Raw genomic sequence first — 18,137 nt, 5'->3', positions numbered from 1 at the left:
AGGTTTAGTCAACAACGAGAAGGAGAGAAGATTTAGCCAACGAGGGAAAGAGGGAAGTGTAAATTTGTAGGCGCGCAAGATGTCGTCCCATTCCTTGGTTGAGCAATTGGCGACTCTTAGCATTAATGGCAAGCCTGTACCAGTGCGGCAGCGAGGAGGAGTGTTGGTGAGAAGGAGTGACGAGAGTGCGGCACGGTTCTAGATCGGAACGAATACACATTGTAGAACGAGTCCTCAAGAAGAGTGCACAGTCTAGTCAAAGTCTCTCGACATGGACGATGCGCGGCGACGATACGATCGAGCCTAATTGTATCAAGGATTCCTACATTGAAGGTTGCGGAGCGTGCTGGCCAGTTTCGCACGATCCGCAGACACATCCTCACAAACACGGATGAGAAAGGTGACCAACTCTATTCCTTCGAGATCAAGAACGAAGCTTATCGATGAGGCGTAGACAGGAAATGTCGGGAGAGATGTTTTGCTCGTGCCAGATGTAGTCGACGAGGTTCCACTGGCGACACTGAATTGCGAGTCGCAGGTGGGTCTGGTCGAGCTTAAAGGGCCGCGAGCCAATCTGCTCGAGCCGTGCGGCGGGCAGCGGAAGCGCTTCCAGAGCATCGACATTGAGACACGGTCCAGTGACGAGAAGATGAAGGATGTCACGCGATCCATTGCGGATGGCGATCTGCACTGCCAAACCTTCTTTGCAGTTTGGATCCGCACCGAACAGAAGCAAGAGGTGTGCCAGAGAATAAGCTCGGCGATGTACTGCCATTGCGAGCGGATAGCCTTGGTGTGAAGAAGCATCCGCGCCGTACTGCATGAGCAGACCGAAGATCAGTTCAACATCGTCTGGGCTTGGGACTGGCCCGATTCTGCCTTGGATCTCCTCGTCGGTACTGTAGGCAATCTCGACGTGCTTGCGTTTGCCTGATTGATCTTGGTGGGTTGGATTCGGTTCCGGTTCTTTAGCCAAGCTGATGAGCAGTCTCGAGAGCCAGGCTTGACCGATCTTGGGTTTGTCTACAGCTTTTTCTGGCTGTGATTCCGTCTCTGTTGCATTCTCTTTGCGTCGTCTTCGTCTCTTCTTGGCTCGAGTATCATCGGAAGCAGGCTGCGGCGTCTCGTTTGTCGTACTTGACCATTGAGTTTCATGGCTGGACTGGTCGATGCGTCGAAAGAGCCTCTTTGGTAGTTGCGGAGCCGACAGGTTTGAGCCGGTCGCTGCACCGCTCGTTACCGCTTCCGCCGTTCCTGCGGGCGAATGTACGTGTGGAGGCAGCACGCAGCTCGCCAGAGACAGTGACAAAGACGTCGCTACTACATCGACGATGCGCGTCAAGATGGCAGCTGTGGTAATCCCCAGCTCGGCCGCAAAGCTGATGACGTCAAGGTGATTGATTTGGATCAGGCTGATGGTGCAGTCTGTGATCTCCAAGCGTGCGAGATCGGAGTGCCGCTCTCGTCCGGCGAGACGGTTGGTCAGACTTTTGCAGGTTTTGTGCTTGGCACGGCACGGATGTCCCTTCATGAATCCGATCAAGTGGTCTTCCCATCTACCCAGAATGTACTGCGCCTTGACCAGCGTTCCCGCATCGTGAAAAGCTTGACGAAAGTGCCGACAAGTGACGGGTAAGGCGGACGAGTGTGAGAAGACGAGGATTGTCTGAAGCACTTCGTTGGGCAGGTGCTGTATTCCGACCGGCCGTCGGTGAACGGCTCGGCTGCTGAGGAGCTGGAGAGTTGAGCCTTTAGCATCTCCTCGGTCCGCAGTCATACGGAATGAATGCCGGCAGACCGAGTCTAGCCCACGTCGAGGTTGGAGGAGGACAAGCAGAGAGCCGTGCTGAAGGTGTTGTTCTTGCATGGCATCCGACTTGGCGAAAAAATCAAGGTTTCTCCAGGGCCTGCCTGCCTGCCTTGACTTTTTTTCCCCCGAAGCCTCCACACCTCCAGAACGCAAAAAAGAAGAAAGTCTTGCTGCAGTCTACACTCTAACAACGTGGCTCTCATGAAACGGCCGGTAGGAAGAAATTTGCGGATAGCAACCATCACGTGAAGCTGAGCTTTGGACACAGTCACAGAAGGCTCAGAAGATGTGCAGAAAAACGACCCGCTTGCAGGGCTGCACTTGCATCTCACCTTGATCTCACGATTCCCTTTATCCTGCTTCGTACACCTATCATCGACTCGCTTGCCGACGCTTCATCCATCAACACTCTGCAGTGCAGTTTCAGTGGACGACAAGTAACGATCTCAGCAGGACGCAGAATTGTAACTCGAGCCGAAGTCACGCACACTTTCGACCTCACACCAAGCATCTCTGCCCAACATGCGTTTCTACAAGAAGGAGTTGCCGGACGTCGACGAGGTGGTCATGTGCCAGGTGCAACAGATCGCCGAGATGGGAGCATACGTCAAGCTTCTCGAGTACGACGGCGCCGAGGGAATGATCTTGCTTTCCGAACTTTCAAGACGTCGTATCCGATCGATCCAGAAGCTGATCCGCGTTGGCAGGAACGAGGTGGTTGTCGTGCTGCGTGTCGACAAGGAGAAGGGCTACATCGACTTGTCTAAGCGTCGTGTCTCGCCCGAGGATGTGATCAAGTGCGAAGACCAGTTCACAAAGTCCAAGGCGGTGCACAGCATCATGGCGCACGTTGCCGGCAAGCTCGGTCGCGAGGTGGAGGAATTGTACGACTCTATCGTGTTCCCATTGCACGACAAGTACGGACACGCCTTTGATGCATTCAAGCTTGCCATCCTCGACATGGACAAGACATTCGAGGGCATTCAGATGGACGACGAGGTGCGCAAGGAGCTGTACGCCAACATTGCACGACGAATGACACCGCAGCCCGTCAAGATCCGTGCCGACGTCGAGGTCACCTGCTTCGGGTATGAAGGCATCGACGCAGTCAAGAAGGCGTTGCGTGCGGGCGAGGCTGTCTCGACCGAGGCGATCCCCATCAAGATCAAGCTCGTGGCACCACCACTCTACGTCGTCATCACCAACTCGACCGACAAGGTGGGCGGTATTGCATTGATGGAGCAGGCGCTGGAGAAGATCACCGAGAGCATCCGTGCCAACGGTGGTGATGTCAACATCAAGATGAAGCCCAAGACCGTCTCCGAGGTGGAAGACCAGGAGCTGGAGCAGCTCATGGCCCGTGTCGAAAAGGAAAACGCCGAGGTCGAGGGAGACGAGGACTCGGAAGGCGACGACTAGATTTGTCGCCTCGTCTGTGCGTAGCATATGGTCGTTTGTATCAGTATTCCATCACATCATCCACCTTACAATCTTTGCTGCCAGACTTCTTCCCTTGCCCGTGATTGATCGACAAACAGCGAGGCTATTGTCCTCAGGCAGCATGCTGCGTGTTCAAAAGCGTCGGACGATCCGCTTCGGCCTATTTTCCATGGTGACTGAAAAGTGGCGCTGGAAATAGCCTACGCGAGAAGGATCTCGTTTAGTGAGGCCGCAAGCGTGACTGAACCCTGGCTTCCGGAATCTTTTTGGCTGACCGTGCATGTGTCCTCACATCGGACCGCCCACGCAGCTGCTTGATCTCGGTCCACTATCACCTCGAGCACTCTCGGCCTCATCGTAGGACGCAATGAGTCCAACGGATCAGGCAGAGCAGTCGGATGCGGCCTCTGCACCTGCTGGTTCTGATGCTCCGACGCCTGCTGCTCCAACATCGCCCGGAGAGGTCAACCATGCCAACGTCACCTTGATCGCACTCACCGCCGGACTGGGCCTTGCGCTCCTCACCATTGGGATATGGAATGCAGTGCTCGTCGTCGTCGTTGCTATGCTTTTGATCTGCAATCCCTGGGTCCGAACCTTGCTCGAGCTGCCCAGCGCGGATGGGAAACGCGGCCTCAGCACCTTCGATCCGGCCCGCTTCCTGCTTTCGTACACAGGCTCATCCACAGACAACAGCGAGAAGGACGACGAGCCTGCCACCACCACATCAGAGGACGACCCCTTCTTGCAATCCGACCAACTTTACACGCTCACCGTCATGCCCGAAGCGCTCAGGGACAGCAGCCAGACAATGATCCGCTTCGTGGTGCGCGACTTTGTGCAGGGCTGGTACGACAATCTCACCTTCGCTCATCCCAACTTTCTCGTCTCTGCCGAGGCCAACATCTCCCACGCTGCCGCCAGCATCTACCTCCGATCACGCCAGCTCAAGAGCGCCAACATCGCTGCAGAGATGTTGCTCACCGTGCAAAGCGTCTTGCTCTCATCTTTGCGCCGCCGCCGAGCTTCCACTCAGTACGCTTCCGCTGCTTCTTCATCTGTACGCTCGACATGGCCGAGCAACGCTGCTCGCATCGATGCTCTTCGTAAGGCCGTTCGCAAGCTCCTCTCGCGCAACTTGGCTCACGCCGAGCGTTCCAGCCCAGTGCTCATGCTTCTTCTCACCGAAGTCGTGGCCAAGCAGGCTTGGCAAGTGGTGCAAACCATCGGCGATCCGGACTTCATCAATCAAAAGATCGTCGAGTTGGCCGAGCCAGCTTCAGAAACAAGTCTCGAAGCGCAGACCATCTCGCCTGATGAGCTGGACCGCCTCAAGAGTCTCGACACTGCTGCTCTCGACACGCAAGCAGCCGAAGCTTTGCGATCCCGCTCGGCAGCAGACAATTCGAATCCTGCGACCGCAGCTGCGTCTAGTCGCGACGTAAGTCCAGCAACTTCGACACCCGTCCGACACTACAATGCTTCATCACAAAATGCAATGCCATCGGTGCCTCGTCCGCAGGTGCCAGAGGAGCTTGCCAGGCCACGCGGCCCAGCACTGCAAACTTCTAGGGTTGACCCAGTCATCGCAAATGCGTCGGCACCGCGGTCTGCTGGGCTTTCGCAGCCACCTCGTCCTCGAGTCACGCCACCAAGGAAGCAAAATAGCTCGGGTCCGTTTTCGGCGCTAGGCGGATTCGCTACTGGTGCGCTCGGAGCCCTGGCCGACGCAGCAGAGAGGGCAGTGGATGTGGTGGGTGGAACGGTCGACGAGTTCGGCAACCTTCTCATGGTGCCGTCTGAGTCGTCGACACGTAGCGGGAGCAACAGTGCAGAAGCTTCTCCGCGCCGCCGCTATGCGCTGCTGTCCGAGAGGGAACAGAACGACCCGAATTCCAGCAGAGGTTCGCAGAGGACTGACGTCGGTCCGAATCGTGATTCGGGCAAATCGGCCCCAGCGTATCATCTCGACATGCCACGCGGCGTAAAAGAGCCACCGCTGCCAGAAGTCCTCCGTCAAAGTATGCGCGTAGCTGATAAGACACCATCGCAGCACGCCGATCCGCAAGCATTTGACATTCCAGACACGCCAGAAAGGAGGTCAATGGATGCGTCCACCTCCATCGTAGCGCCTGCGCCCGTTGCTGCTGCTCTGGATCTCTCCTCCGGTGACAGCTTCTCCATCGACGAGAACAACCAAGGTGAAGAGGTCTCATGGGCCGCTATGCATGATCTGCTGTCGGATCGCACCTCTCCTGCCTACGAAGCGTTTGAAAACTTCCTCGAACATCCCGGCAACCGCTTCTGCGCACCCAATGAGGGCGAGTCGCTCCTTCGACTCCATACCCAGCTCAACACTCTTGCGAGCATCATGGAGTTCGCTACGCTCGACGAGCAGACTTTCCGCGCGGATGCGAGCACCATCCTCAGCAAGGCCCTCGAGCAGCTGCCGAGCACGCTGCCGGCCACGCACGACGGCCAGCGCCCTATCTTGGTCAGAAGGAGTGCACAGCAAGTACTCACGAATCTGGAGTGGTGCGCAAACATGGATGTTGTCGAACCGTTGAGAGAAAACATCATTGCGAGGCTGGTTCAGCTGCACAACGCGTACCTCGTCAGCAATCAAAGTCGGCCGCAGAGCGCTCAGTCGAGTCCGGCTAAAGGCAGAGTTTCAGAGACACTGCCACGAACAGAATCGCCGGAACCCAATCAGCTTCGAGCTTTTCTTGATCGGGAAAACAGACCAAGCTTCTCGAGCATGGATTCCGATAGGGCTGCGTTCCGCTACGAACCGCGCAGGAAGGCAACGGCTCCTGCTGCGACCGTCACTTCGCTTCAGCCAGGGACGCAGACTCCGCCACGAACTCCGTCCGTCCCGCCTGGCGCAGCGGGTGCTCCGGTGATGGGTCCGCCGACCGGGCCGTCGAGGCCTATGTCGGTGCCTCCTCGTGTGCCGTCAGCGCCGCCCAAGGCGCATCAGATGGTCGTTCCTGGTAGCTCTTCTTCCGCACAGCCTGCCGTCCCAAGCCAGAGGAGCAGCATCGATCGCTCTTCCACTGTACAACTATCGCAGCCTCGCACCAGCACAGAAAGCTCTCGACCTTCTTCGTCGTCAAGCACGGTGGTCAGCGTCACCGACATTAGCGCCAATGCCGAGTCTGCTCGACCGGTCGATGTGCGCACTTTTGAGGTGATGATCTCCGTCGAAGGCGTATCCGATCCGAGCGATGCAACGCACAGTCCGGATGGCTTTGTCCTCGTTCGACGCTGGCATGAGTTCGAACAGATGGACGTCGAGATCCAACGTCAACCGCGCTCGAGCAATCCTCTCCCGCGCTTGCCGGTCGTCAAGGGCAGGAGGAGCGTGGAGGTGTGTAGGTTGCTGGAAGGGTATCTTTCCGAGCTGCTGGGTAGTAGGGCTCAGTTGGCGGGTATTGCGGGTGCGAAGAGGTTCTTTGATAGGACTAGGGCGGGGGCTACGGCGGAAGATCTGAGGAGGAAGGGTGGGCCCGGGGCGTTTTTGGGTGGGATCGGGAAGGGAATCGTGAGTGGCGTAGGGATGGTCGGGAAGCAAGCGGCAAAGACGGGAGCGACGGGTATGCAAGCGCTGTCGACAACGACGGGGATGCGAAACGATGTTTCGACCGATGGAGCGACGCCACCTCAATCTGGACCTGCTTTGGAGGCTCCTACGACAATCGGTCGCTCACCAGATCCTGCATCCCAGACGCGCTTCGTCCCGCACTCGCCCAACATGGAATCAGCCTCCAGCACAACCTCGGCCTTTGTCTCACGAACCAACTCTCCCTCGACCTCACCTTCTCGTCGACCGCCTCAAGCGTCTCCATCTGCTGGAGCCAAATCCGAACTGACAGCCAGACAGCTCGACATGATTCTATCGTCGATTTTTGCCGTTGCGGACGAAGCGTTCAACCTGCAAGGCGGATGGACGTTGCGTCGAGGTATGCTGAGGGTGTTGGAGCAGGTAGTACGCACTACGTACGCGACTTCCATTGTGTCTGGGTTTAACAACTCGGCTGCTAGTTTGAACGTCGATAATTTTGCAAAGTGGATCAGCGGGTTGACGGAGACCATGTGGCCGAACGGTAGGCGGTGGGGTTCGGAGGTCGGCACGAGCGACGAGAAGAAACCCCGATCGGCGGAGGAGAAGAGCAGGACCGCGGAGCGGGCTAGGGAGATCGTGGTGAGCTATGCACCTGCGCAGGCGGGGTATCTGTTGGGTCCCGGTGGAAAAGTCGCTTGTGTCAAGGCGTTGGCCGAGGTTCATGCGACGTTGATGGATGAGACCGCGAGTGCGGATTTGGGTCTCGTGGTCGTGCTCAAGGCGTTGGATATGGCGAGCAGGTGATGCGGTAGCAATTACAGCGTCAGGAAGGAACAGCACGAGAGGCAGGCGGACATCTCAGCAGACACTATCGACTATATGGTCAGCACCGGCGTCATTGATTCGTCGAGCGCGTTCAAAAGAAGCGGCGCTGTGGAGAAAGCAAATCAAGGATGATGGAGCGATAGAATTACATTGCTTTTCCTACAAATCAATCTCGCCAGGAATCCTTTCGGACCAGTGGCTGGCGAACCAATCGTGCATGATCGAGTTGAGCTTCTCTGTGCCCGATTCAGACTCCTTGATGTCGTCGTTGAGGCAGACGTAGGTTGTAGGGGTGACGGTGGTGAGTGTGTCGTCGACGGCTTGGAGCTGATGCGGGAGGCGGGAAGCGTATTCCACCTTATAGAACGTGGACGGCGTAGAGCCGAGGACGTACGAGTATCGTTGGATGAGGCGAGTGCACCACGTTCGGAGGGAGAGTGATGATCCAGAGGGATCGAGGGGGAATATGGATGAGAGGGAAAAGTCTGTGGACTGCCAATGGGAGGTGAGTGGAAGGTGGGCCTTGGAGTTCACCTCGGAAAAGGTGGGGTCGACACGGATGGTTGCGGTGGCGGGTGGAAGGAAGGCAGAGATTCCTTTGCGGCCAGAGGCGTTGAGGAGAGCGGCGACCAAGCAGTCGCCACATTGCGGCTGTTCGAATGCGATCCGTTTGAACAATCCATCTGCCGTCTCGTTGTCGATGCTTGGTGAGAGACACTGTGAAAGCGAAATGTGGCACACTTTGCGCGAGGTGCTCTCTGCAGAGGCAAACCACGATCTAGGATGCGCGCGGCTGCTTCCGTTTTCGCCGCCGCTGAGGTCAGGGTATCCGTTTCGAGTGCGCTCCCAGGGCCAGGTCCAGTCGAGATAGGAGAGCGCATAACCATCCTGTGACGAGAACGAGTATTGCGTGTTCTTGGGGGCAGGAACACCAGCCTGTTCAAAGGATTCCGAATCAGCATCTCTGGACTGACGAATCGGTCGTCGAACATCAATCTTGTCCCCCGCATCTCCTCCTGATGCCTTGCTGAGCTCTTCCCACATTGCTCGCTTCGTATCGCTCGAGAGGCTACCGTCTTCTCCACCCCATTTTGCGACCACCCATGTCCATAACAGAGCCTCTCGATGTCGTTCGACTATGTACCAGCTGGCCAAGAAGAAGGCTTGGATCGAATCGGGAACCTCCTTTTGCGCTCGGAATCTTGCTAGCGTCGTGTTTGAAAACGCATCGGGAAATGTTTGCGCCGCCTCCTTAAGCAAAGGCAAAGACAGGCTGCGAGGATGATGTGTAATGTAAGGCAGGGTACGCATCGAGAATCTCTGCCCCAATATCCATGCTGCCCGCTTAATTCCGACTTCTTCGCCAGCTGGATTCCACAGTCGTTGGAAAGGATGTTCCGACGGACGGTAGAAGGAGAAGAGGCGCGTGTCGCTCTTGACGACGGTACCAAAGAGCGGAGAAGTGAGGTCCGATACCTCATTGGAGACCATTGTGAAGAAATCGTCGTTTAGATAGACGAGCTGATCCGAGGATGCGTCGGGAAGGTTGAAAAGTTGCGATTCGACGGCGAGGCTGTTGAAACTGGGGAGCGTCTCTGAACGCCACGCATCGACATCTTTCGATGTGAGCAGGTTATCGCTGAGGCGCTGCATCGGACGAAAGTAAGCCGCATCGTGGTGGACTTGGATCTTCATGTCATCTGACACAAGCGAGGCGGACGTATTTAGCCAATACGGCACCTGGCCAATCATGATTCGTGCATCTTCGCCCCGCAATGTTAGCTGATCCACAGCATCCTCGGGCAGAGGATATGCAGAAGCCATGACATGCATTTTGCGGATCGCATTTGCTCCAAAGGACTTGTATGCTGATCTCATCGAATACAATAGCTCGTTGTGATCCGTATAGCGATGTGCAGCGTCGACATTGATCGGAGACGAGGGTTTGTACGCATTCCTGGCTAGCACTTGCGCAGGATCGCTGCCATTCACCCAGGCCCAAACCGCGTCGATCTTCAGCCCATCACTGAGATCCGTGCTACGACAGGCAGCACCCCAGCGATGATGTACGACCCAGTGCTCGATACACTCGTCGCTAAGCGCGTCGTAGGCACGGATGGGGAGCACTTCCCTCGAGGCGACGCCTGGTGATTTGTCGTGGAAGAGACGGTGTACTGACGTTGCTGCATTCTGAGGCGCATTGCTCGAGAATGTCTTTTGGATATATGAGGAGGTTGCGAGCTGCTGATTGAGGAGGTCGAGCATTTTGGTTCTAGCTTCTTCGGAGGCTTCTGGTGAAGTGCGGAAAAAGTGTTGGACAGCAGTGTGCGCTGCATAGGCGAAAGCAAGCAGCAAGACCAATAGCCTGACGTGCCATGAAAGAGACCTTCGACGTACCCCGGCTTTGTTGGACAGACCTCGGAAAGGACCCGCAGATGTGGGAGATACTGGCGGTGTGTCGGATAGACTACCTTGGCTACTGACGCTTCCTCTTGGTGTGCTGGTCGCGAGGGGAAGATACTGTCTGTATTTGTGTGAGGAGGGTTCGGTCAACGGCCGAAGATATCGTGACATGGTGAAGAGCCGGCCTTGTCCTGGTCGGTTGTCGTTGATCGCAAAACGATGGTGTCGGTAGGTGGTCTTGATAAAGTGTGAGCGGCCTTGGCAGTGACAGAACACGTGAATCTCTGTGAGGACTTGACCGAAATGGCCTTTACGTCGCGAAGTGCGTCGCTATGTGTTCGAGATCGAAAGACGTTGTCAGAGGGCTGTTTGATGGCTCTTTCTAGGCACACGAGCTCAGGGATGAAGGTATGAGACTAACAGGTGAAGGAAGCGGAGTTGCTGAGAGGAGGTCAACATTGAAGGCAAAGGCCGGTTTGCAGTTCGCCAAACTGCAACCGGTGAGCACGTCGCATCCTCTCATCTTGAGCTGGCCTACGCCTTCGTCGGTTATTCCGAACGAGTCGGAAGATAGCGAGTGTTCAGTCCCGAGACGAAGCCTCCCATCAGGTCAAGTGGGGATGAGGCCACTGTACCTCTTGCGATGTGATGCAGGGGAAGTCTGTGTGCTTCGGAGAGGCGCATTTTCAGTCAGCCAGGAAGCGGAGCAAACGATGGAAGAGACCCTGAATCATCGCATCATGTGGTGTTGTGCATGTGACAGCAAGTGCATGCGAAGAGAGATTGGTGACAGTATCGTGTGAGCAAGGTCGAAACTTGTACAGTATGCCAAGGCGAGGCAAGCGAGCTGCAAAGAGCAGCCGACGCTCACAGTCGAGTCTATTGTCGCGAGTTCCGGAATGTGACGCCGATCCGGGCGTTCGGCTTGCTCATCACCGAGAGATTGTCGAAGGTTGCAGTGACTCTGAGGACAAGCTGCACCAACATTTCGAGGGCAGTGACGCAGCGAAGGGAAAGTGTACACATGATGACAAGGTCACACGAGTAGCGAACAGGCGCTTGCCCTGTCTGACGTGCCAAGCTTTTTCATTATTTGCTTTTCAACATAATCGCATCGGAACAATTTTGCTTGGACGCGATGCTCGCCTGCGCATCGCTGTTTTCTGCAGCTTGCCCTTGTTGGTCTCGCTCAGCAAGCATTTTCGTTCCTTGGTACAACTGTACCGACCATCACACGAACATTCTCATCTGCTGCCAGCCATTCTACCTGACTCCTCAGAAAGGCGGACCGAGCAAAGAAGGAAGACAAGATGCGTGCGGAACGTCGCCAAGATCCGCGTGGATGCGTGACCGCGTGGCTGATCCGCTGGTACGGAAGCGTGCGGTCCTCGACCACACGCGGAATGACGCTAAGGCATAACGGCCTCCTCGAACCGTGCAGCTTGTCTCATTGCCGCCAAATTGTCGCGAGGGCCTTAAAAGCTCCGTTGACCGAGCTAGGTTACATGTACCACTGCAGTCGAGCCTTTCCATCTGGCCCCGACTGGATATGTTGGTCGCCGCTGATGCTCGGAGAGCCTGTCGGAAAGCGACAGCCGGCATTCTGAATGTTTACTCTGTCGTGGAATGCAGAGATTTGCGGAAAATTTTCCACATGCACACCATGCGTCAGCAAGACATGCATCGACGACAGGCGCTCGATCGCGCACCGCGTCTTCAGCAGCCAGCGCGGAAAAGAGCGGCTTGACGCTGCTGCCCAAGTACGGAACGAGGCTAGAGGATCATGCGGATCGGACCGCATGGTCGGATTGTCGGTTAAATTTTGGACACGAAAAAGCATGGCGTCTCGCGTTCTGCACCGGAAGCCACGGATCTTGGCAGGCACCACCTCTTCGCAGCAACGCAGTTGCTGCAAGCGATTCCGCGGCAATTTCCAGCCGTATCAGTTGGAGTCGAGCTAAAGGTTCCCGCGGAGTTCCCAGATAGCGATGACATCGACGAATCACTGTCAACAGTGTCCTTTGATAAGTCAACGAACATGGTAGCCGTTTTGTAACGGCGAACTTGTAACATGTTCCGGGCCGGCTTCGATTGTAACAGCTGCAAATATCGTCATCGTGTTTTTATGTTAGACCGTATGCATCGTACCAATGTAAAAACTAAATCTTAATTGGGGTAGCACTCCCGATGTGAGAAGATCGGCGATCTTCTTGTATCTCCTGCCATGACTTGAGATGGCGGTCACGGTCGTAACGACCAAGAGCAGCGGCTCGCGCCTACTGTGGCACACACGACACGCAGCAGCAAGGTGCGGCTCTAGATGCGGGGAAAATGCCAACCAGACCGTCCATTGCACCTGCAGCAGTTCTCCTCGCGTCGAGAAAGTCCGGGGTGCTGCCGAGGCGGGAGGAGGAAAGGGGAAAAGGGTTGCATCTCGCTTGACGGCAGTGTCAAGCTAGACAGCACATGTGCTCGAATGGCGTTGGCTGCCGTGGAGCTGCGCTTTGCATGGGCCGCAGCCTCTTACCCCGCAAGCAGCCGCAGCAAGGGTGCAGAGGGCCTCTGCTTTGTCTCGTCGTGTCGACTCCGCCAGATTAGCGCTCGCTGTCATGGAGGAGCGGAGCCAAAGCGTGCAACCGAAGACCCTAGGCCCCTTTGGCTCTCGGCTGTCTCTGTCTTGCTTTGTGCCTAGCTTTCAGCACAGCACCACGTTGTTGTTGTCGTCGTCGTCGTCGCGACAATGACAGTATCTGCGATTATCTGAGGTGATCAACGGCGCTTGCAGGCGCCTATGAAACGGTCGAGTTGCGCAAAGCAAGGTCTGTATGAATTGAGTCGTGATGTTCACACAGCGCTAACAGGGGCACGTATTATTTCGGACGAGTCAAGTAAGTCGGAGGCGGGGTCGCTTGCATGTTGGTGCATTTCACGCGCATTGATAGCCGCCGCTTTTGCCTCTGCGTTGGTACGACATCATTCCGCGCGCGCGCCAGGTCTACCGACTCGAAAGTCCAACAAGCTTGCTCACGGGCACGTACACTGCCGGGTATGACCAAGTCGACCGTATTAGCAAAGCTCACATTCAAAGAAGGTGGCAAAGCGTTAGAAGGAAGGGAGAAAGGGCTCAGCTGGAAGATTCTATAATCGCCAGGGTTTCGGCGAAGGGTCCTGCTTCCTGATCGACGACAGCCAAACGAATCTCCTGTTTGGTGAGCGTGAAAGACGTGAACTGCAGTGCAGCGGTGCGGATTACAAAATAGACTCTCTCCCATTCGCGCGCGCGAGACAGCGAACTTACTTTTTAACAATTTGGCCTGCAACAGCGGTGCGACCCTTGACAAGAAAAAAGAAGAGAAAAAGGCAATCCGACCCTCGCATGCAGCGCGCTCCAACCGGCTGAGATTCTGAATCGACTTCCGGTCCAATCTACTGCCGTACTCCGACCGAAAAGCTGCGGTGCTTTCTCGACACTCACTGGAATTCAACGAGCCTCCTCCTCGCAAGACCGAGAGCTCAAGCCCATACTGCAACTGCTTCTCAGCTGTAAGCGAGCCACTTGCTGTCAGGATGCGAAAGAGCAAGCTGGTCCATCAGCGATGCCTGTTTGCCAGCAAAATGTCGCGATATGTTCTTTGTGCCTGTGTGAGAGTGTGCACGAGCTCAAGAGATACCAAACAGCGGTTGACTCTGCCTAAGCTTTTCTTTGTGAGAGAGAGATGCATGCACGCTGTTGCTACCCCGCATCCCGCGTACAGTCAGACAGCTTGCTTGTGTCCGCCTGCGCCTCGGCTGATTGCAGAGAAAGGGAGAGGCCTGTTCATTTCACACGATGCCTCCCTCGCCTCGCCGTTGCCAGCCATTTCTGCTTTGCAATCAGAGCCCTTCAATTGCCCTCTCTGCCTCCGCCACCAAGCCAATCTTCCCCCTTTGCAACTCCTCGTCGGGACTTCCTTCCTTCCCTCCTTACCTCAACCTCTGTCCCTAACCCGCCATCCCCTCCTCCCTCCCACCACCTTCTATTCGCACACATACCTCAACATGTCTGCACAGCTCAAGCAGCCTTCCACCACGCCTCAGCGCAAGGAGTACACCCGTGATGAGGTCGCCAAGCACAACAAGCCCGGCGATCTCTGGGTCGTCATCGACGCCGAGATCTACAACGTCTCCAAGTTCGCCGAGCTCCATCCCGGTGGCGAGAACGTCTTCCACGATGAAGAGGTAGCTGGTCAGGATGCCACCGAGACCTTCTTCGGTCTCCACCGCCGCGAGATCCTCGCCAAGCCCCAGTACCAGCGTCTCATCATCGGCAACATCAAGGGCGAAGAGTCCAAGCTCAAGCCCGACCCAGTTGGAAGCCCTTCGCGTGTCCCTTACGGCGAACCCACCTGGCTCGCCACCGCCTACCACTCGCCCTACTACAACGACTCGCACCGTCACCTCCAGCGCGAGTGGCGCAAGTTTGTCGACGAGCACGTCGTCGAGGTCGCCCAGCGTTGCGAGGACAGCGGCAAGCGTCCCGACGTCGAGCTCGTCAAGATGATGGGTCAAAACGGCATCAACGCCATGCGAATGGGTCCCGGAAAGCACCTTCACGGCCGCAAGCTCTTCGCCGGCATCAAGGGCGAGGAGTTCGACTACTTCCACGAGCTCATCCTCACACAGGAGCTGGTCCGATGCGGTGCGCGTGGTTTCGGTGACGGTCTCAACGGAGGCATGGTCATCGGTCTTCCTCCCGTCATGAACTTCGGTACGGACGAGCTCAAGAAGGAGATCGTCGAGCCCGTTCTCGCCGGTGACAAGTTCATCTGTCTTGCCATCTCGGAGGCTTTCGCCGGTTCCGACGTCATGGGTCTCCGCACCACCGCTACTCTCTCGGAGGACGGCGAGCACTACATTGTCAACGGCACCAAGAAGTGGATCACCAACGGCACGTTTGCCGACTACTTCTCGACCGCTGTCAAGACGGACCAAGGATTCGCCATGATCTGCATCCCCCGCTCGTGCGGTAACATCGAGACCAAGCAGATCAAGACCTCGTACTCGACCACCGCAGGTACTGCCTACGTCACCTTTGACAACGTCAAGGTGCCCAAGAAGTACCTCATCGGCGAGGACGGCATGGGTATCTACTACATCCTCTCCAACTTCAACCACGAGCGATGGGTCATGTGCTGCTCCACCATCCGTGCTGCACGTGCCGTGTGCGAGGAGTGCATGCTCTGGATCCACCAGCGCAAGGTGTTCGGCAAGCCGCTCACCAGCCAGCCCGTCATCCGTCAGAAGATGGCGCAGATGATCTCGCTCGTCGAAGCAGCCCAGAACTGGTTGGAGAACATCACGTACCAGATGTGCAAGATGTCGTACGCCCAACAGTCCAAGTTCCTCGCCGGTCAGGTCGGTCTGCTCAAGAGCTGGTCCACGCGTGTCTCGCACGAGGTCGCCGACGGCGCCGTCCAGATCTTCGGTGGCCGTGGTCTCACAAAGACCGGCATGGGCAAGTTCACCGAGATGTTCCACCGAACCTATAAGTTCGACGCCGTACTGGGTGGCAGTGAGGAGGTCCTCGCCGATTTGGGTATCCGACAGGCGCTCAGGATGATGCCTGAGAACGCTCGTTTGTAAGCGCAACGGTGATGGATGGCTCGTCTTGATGAAGAATAGGATCTTTTTCTTATGCACTGCAGCTTGTGAAGTGTGATACGATGAGACTGTGTGTGTGTTCGGCTCAGGTGAGAGGAAAGAAAGGTAGAGCTGATCTGAGAATGTGCATTACGATGAGTGAGACTGGTGTGAGTGCAGTAAGAACAATGTGATGAAGCGGAAGAGCCGATCTCGAAACATCAACGACGGCCTTTGCCTTTGGCCTGTGCCTTCTTGAGCGACTTCTGCATGAGCTTCTGATCTTCGGGGTTATCCAACAACACCAGACCTCCGTCTTGCTCCTGCGCCTCCTCGTCATCCTCCTCATCATTGACGATACCCGCCGAGCTCGATTCGTCCTTCTGACTCTTCCCAGCGCCACCGTTGTTGGTGGAAGGCGGGTTGACCTTCAACTTGCAAACAAAGAAGCCGTCCAGATTATGCACGTGTGGGAAGATTCGCCTTGCATACACCATCCTCTCATCAAACTTGCTCCTCCCGAAGCTCTTGAATCCGTCTCTGCCGAATTGGATGCCCGTGTCGACGATCTTGACGTTGCTCCTCTTGCGCAACGCATACTGCACCACCTCCTCGTTCTCTTCCACCATGACGGAACAGGTCGAATAAACGACGTAGCCGCCGGTGCTGGATCGCGGGTTGACAGAATCGATGGCACACAGCAGCAGTTGCTTCTGCAAATGCGTCAAAAGGGCGAAATCGCGTTCCGACTTGTTGACTTTGACCGACTGATCCTTGTGGATCACACCCGTACCGGAGCAAGGCGAGTCGAGCAGCACACGATCGAACCCGCCGATGACCTTGGGGAACTGGCGACCGTCGTAGTTGCAGACGACGACGTTCTTGCAGCCCAAACGGTGGATGTTGGCGACGAGCGACTTGATGCGGTTCTTGTTCGAGTCGTTGGCGAACACGGTACCCGTATTTTGCATGAGCGCCGAGAGGTAGGTGGACTTGCCACCGGGTGCCGAAGCCATGTCCAGGACGCGCTCGTTTGGTTGCGGTGCGAGGGCGATGCAGGGGAGGAAACTCGAGGCGGCTTGAAGCATGTAGTGCCCAGCGAGGTACTCTGGTGTCGCACCGATGGGCACGCTCGACTCGAAGACCTGAAGGCCCACTTTGCTCCACGCTCCGATGGGTTCGAGGTTGACACCGCGGTTGATGAGGGCTTGTGCCAGGTCTCTGCGCCTTGTGCGCAGCGTGTTGGCTCGGATGGTGACGGGTCGGGGAGTCTCGTTAGCCTCAAAAAACTCGATGGCCTCGGCGGGGGTGAAGAGCTCGAACAGCTTCTCGGCGAGGAAGGTGTTGTAGCCGTAGTAGGTGCAAATGTCGGCGAGGAGCTGCTCGATGTACTCGGAGCGAGATCGGCCGTCGACGGCGAGCTTTTTGAAGTTGGAGAGCACGGTGACGACCTCCTGGATGCGCATGTGGACGAGTTGGAGATCGGCGCCACGCATCTTTTCGGCTTCGCGCTCTTCCAATGTGGGCAGCATGAACTCGGCTCCTCCTGCTTCTTCGTCGTCCTCGTCCTCGTCGTCATCATCTTCTTCCTCATCCTCATCATCGAGCTCGACCTCGTCTCCTTCTTCTGCTTCGAGATCCTCGTCGCCAAGGTCAAACTCATCGCCGAGCTCCTCTTGCTCTGAGCCTTCCTCGAGCTCTTCATCCGAGCCTTCAAGATCGACTTCGTCGTCGTCGTCTCCCACGTCGTCATCGGAATCGAGAGAAAGACCCTGACTCTTGAGCAGCTCTTCGAGACGTTCTGCTTCTGCCAGTGCCTTCTTGCGTTGCCTGTCTGTAAGCTTGCCATTCTTTGGCAGACCGAGTGCTTCCAATGGGTCGTCCTCTTCCTCTTCCTCTACATCCTCCTCGTCAATGGCCTCATCGTCGTCTTCATCAGCGCTCTCCTCTTCTTCACCGTCCTCGCCAACTAGCTCTTCCTCGTCGAAATCGTCCTCATCCTCCTCATCATCGTCGCTTGCCTCCTCGACCTGCACCACGCGGGGCTTGCCCTTTCCATTGGCATTCAACTTGGACCCTGAAGCCTTACTGGACCTAGCCACCGCTGCTGCTGCACTAGATGTCGGTGCTGATGTGCGAGCCTTACTTGTCGTTGATGTCGCGGCGATTTTTGGCTTCTTGGCGGGGACGCTGGATTCCTGTGCTTTGCGTTTGCCCTTGTTGACCTTGTCGAGCGAGTGGTCCTCGCGCAATGGCTGAGGTGCGGCCTGCTTGTTCTTCGATCTTCGTCCCATCATGCAAATGTCTGTGTAGGGTGGTGATGGGAAGCGAGAGAGTACTGTGGAAGAACGGGTCTGACAGCTTCTTCTCGAAAAGAGGGTCTGACCTGTGACGCTGCAGCAAAAAAGAAAATTTTGGACGCATCGCTCATGCATTTCGCAAAATTTTCGGAAGAGCCGAATTAGAAAGTGAGGC

At 56.3% G+C, this 18,137-nt stretch overlaps 8 protein-coding genes across 8 annotated transcripts; 4 read left to right on the top strand and 4 right to left on the bottom strand.

Annotated features, from left to right (window-relative positions):
• Positions 1-424: 424 nt before the first annotated feature.
• Positions 425-1,867, bottom strand: PHSY_004108 (Ankyrin repeat protein; the record flags this gene model as incomplete). The annotated part of the gene is made up of 1 exon (XM_012334725.1): positions 425-1,867. The coding sequence occupies one exon, from the start codon at positions 1,865-1,867 to the stop codon at positions 425-427; it is 1,443 nt and encodes a 480-aa protein (XP_012190115.1).
• A 465-nt stretch (positions 1,868-2,332) lies between these two features.
• PHSY_004107 (likely translation initiation factor subunit) lies at positions 2,333-3,229 on the top strand (the record flags this gene model as incomplete). Its single annotated transcript, XM_012334724.1, has 1 exon — positions 2,333-3,229. One exon carries the CDS (start codon positions 2,333-2,335, stop codon positions 3,227-3,229), a length of 897 nt encoding a protein of 298 aa, XP_012190114.1.
• A 388-nt stretch (positions 3,230-3,617) lies between these two features.
• On the top strand, positions 3,618-7,619 carry PHSY_004106 (hypothetical protein; the record flags this gene model as incomplete). Its single annotated transcript, XM_012334723.1, has 1 exon — positions 3,618-7,619. One exon carries the CDS (start codon positions 3,618-3,620, stop codon positions 7,617-7,619), a length of 4,002 nt encoding a protein of 1,333 aa, XP_012190113.1.
• Positions 7,620-7,799: 180 nt separating this feature from the next.
• PHSY_004105 (hypothetical protein) lies at positions 7,800-10,214 on the bottom strand (the record flags this gene model as incomplete). Its single annotated transcript, XM_012334722.1, has 1 exon — positions 7,800-10,214. One exon carries the CDS (start codon positions 10,212-10,214, stop codon positions 7,800-7,802), a length of 2,415 nt encoding a protein of 804 aa, XP_012190112.1.
• Positions 10,215-10,868: 654 nt separating this feature from the next.
• On the top strand, positions 10,869-11,393 carry PHSY_004104 (DNA polymerase delta catalytic subunit; the record flags this gene model as incomplete). The annotated part of the gene is made up of 1 exon (XM_012334721.1): positions 10,869-11,393. One exon carries the CDS (start codon positions 10,869-10,871, stop codon positions 11,391-11,393), a length of 525 nt encoding a protein of 174 aa, XP_012190111.1.
• Positions 11,394-11,544: 151 nt separating this feature from the next.
• PHSY_004103 (hypothetical protein) lies at positions 11,545-11,883 on the bottom strand (the record flags this gene model as incomplete). The annotated part of the gene is made up of 1 exon (XM_012334720.1): positions 11,545-11,883. One exon carries the CDS (start codon positions 11,881-11,883, stop codon positions 11,545-11,547), a length of 339 nt encoding a protein of 112 aa, XP_012190110.1.
• A 2,198-nt stretch (positions 11,884-14,081) lies between these two features.
• PHSY_004102 (acyl-CoA dehydrogenase) lies at positions 14,082-15,665 on the top strand (the record flags this gene model as incomplete). The annotated part of the gene is made up of 1 exon (XM_012334719.1): positions 14,082-15,665. One exon carries the CDS (start codon positions 14,082-14,084, stop codon positions 15,663-15,665), a length of 1,584 nt encoding a protein of 527 aa, XP_012190109.1.
• Positions 15,666-15,883: 218 nt separating this feature from the next.
• Positions 15,884-18,097, bottom strand: PHSY_004101 (hypothetical protein; the record flags this gene model as incomplete). Its single annotated transcript, XM_012334718.1, has 1 exon — positions 15,884-18,097. The coding sequence occupies one exon, from the start codon at positions 18,095-18,097 to the stop codon at positions 15,884-15,886; it is 2,214 nt and encodes a 737-aa protein (XP_012190108.1).
• Between the last annotated feature and the right edge of the window lie 40 nt (positions 18,098-18,137).

Source organism: Pseudozyma hubeiensis, assembly GCF_000403515.1.
Source record: "Pseudozyma hubeiensis SY62 DNA, scaffold: PHS38, whole genome shotgun sequence".
Taxonomy (NCBI): Eukaryota; Fungi; Basidiomycota; class Ustilaginomycetes; order Ustilaginales; family Ustilaginaceae; genus Pseudozyma; species Pseudozyma hubeiensis.
The sequence above is the reverse complement of the archived record's forward strand: the minus strand, read 5'-3'. Positions and strand labels throughout refer to the sequence as shown.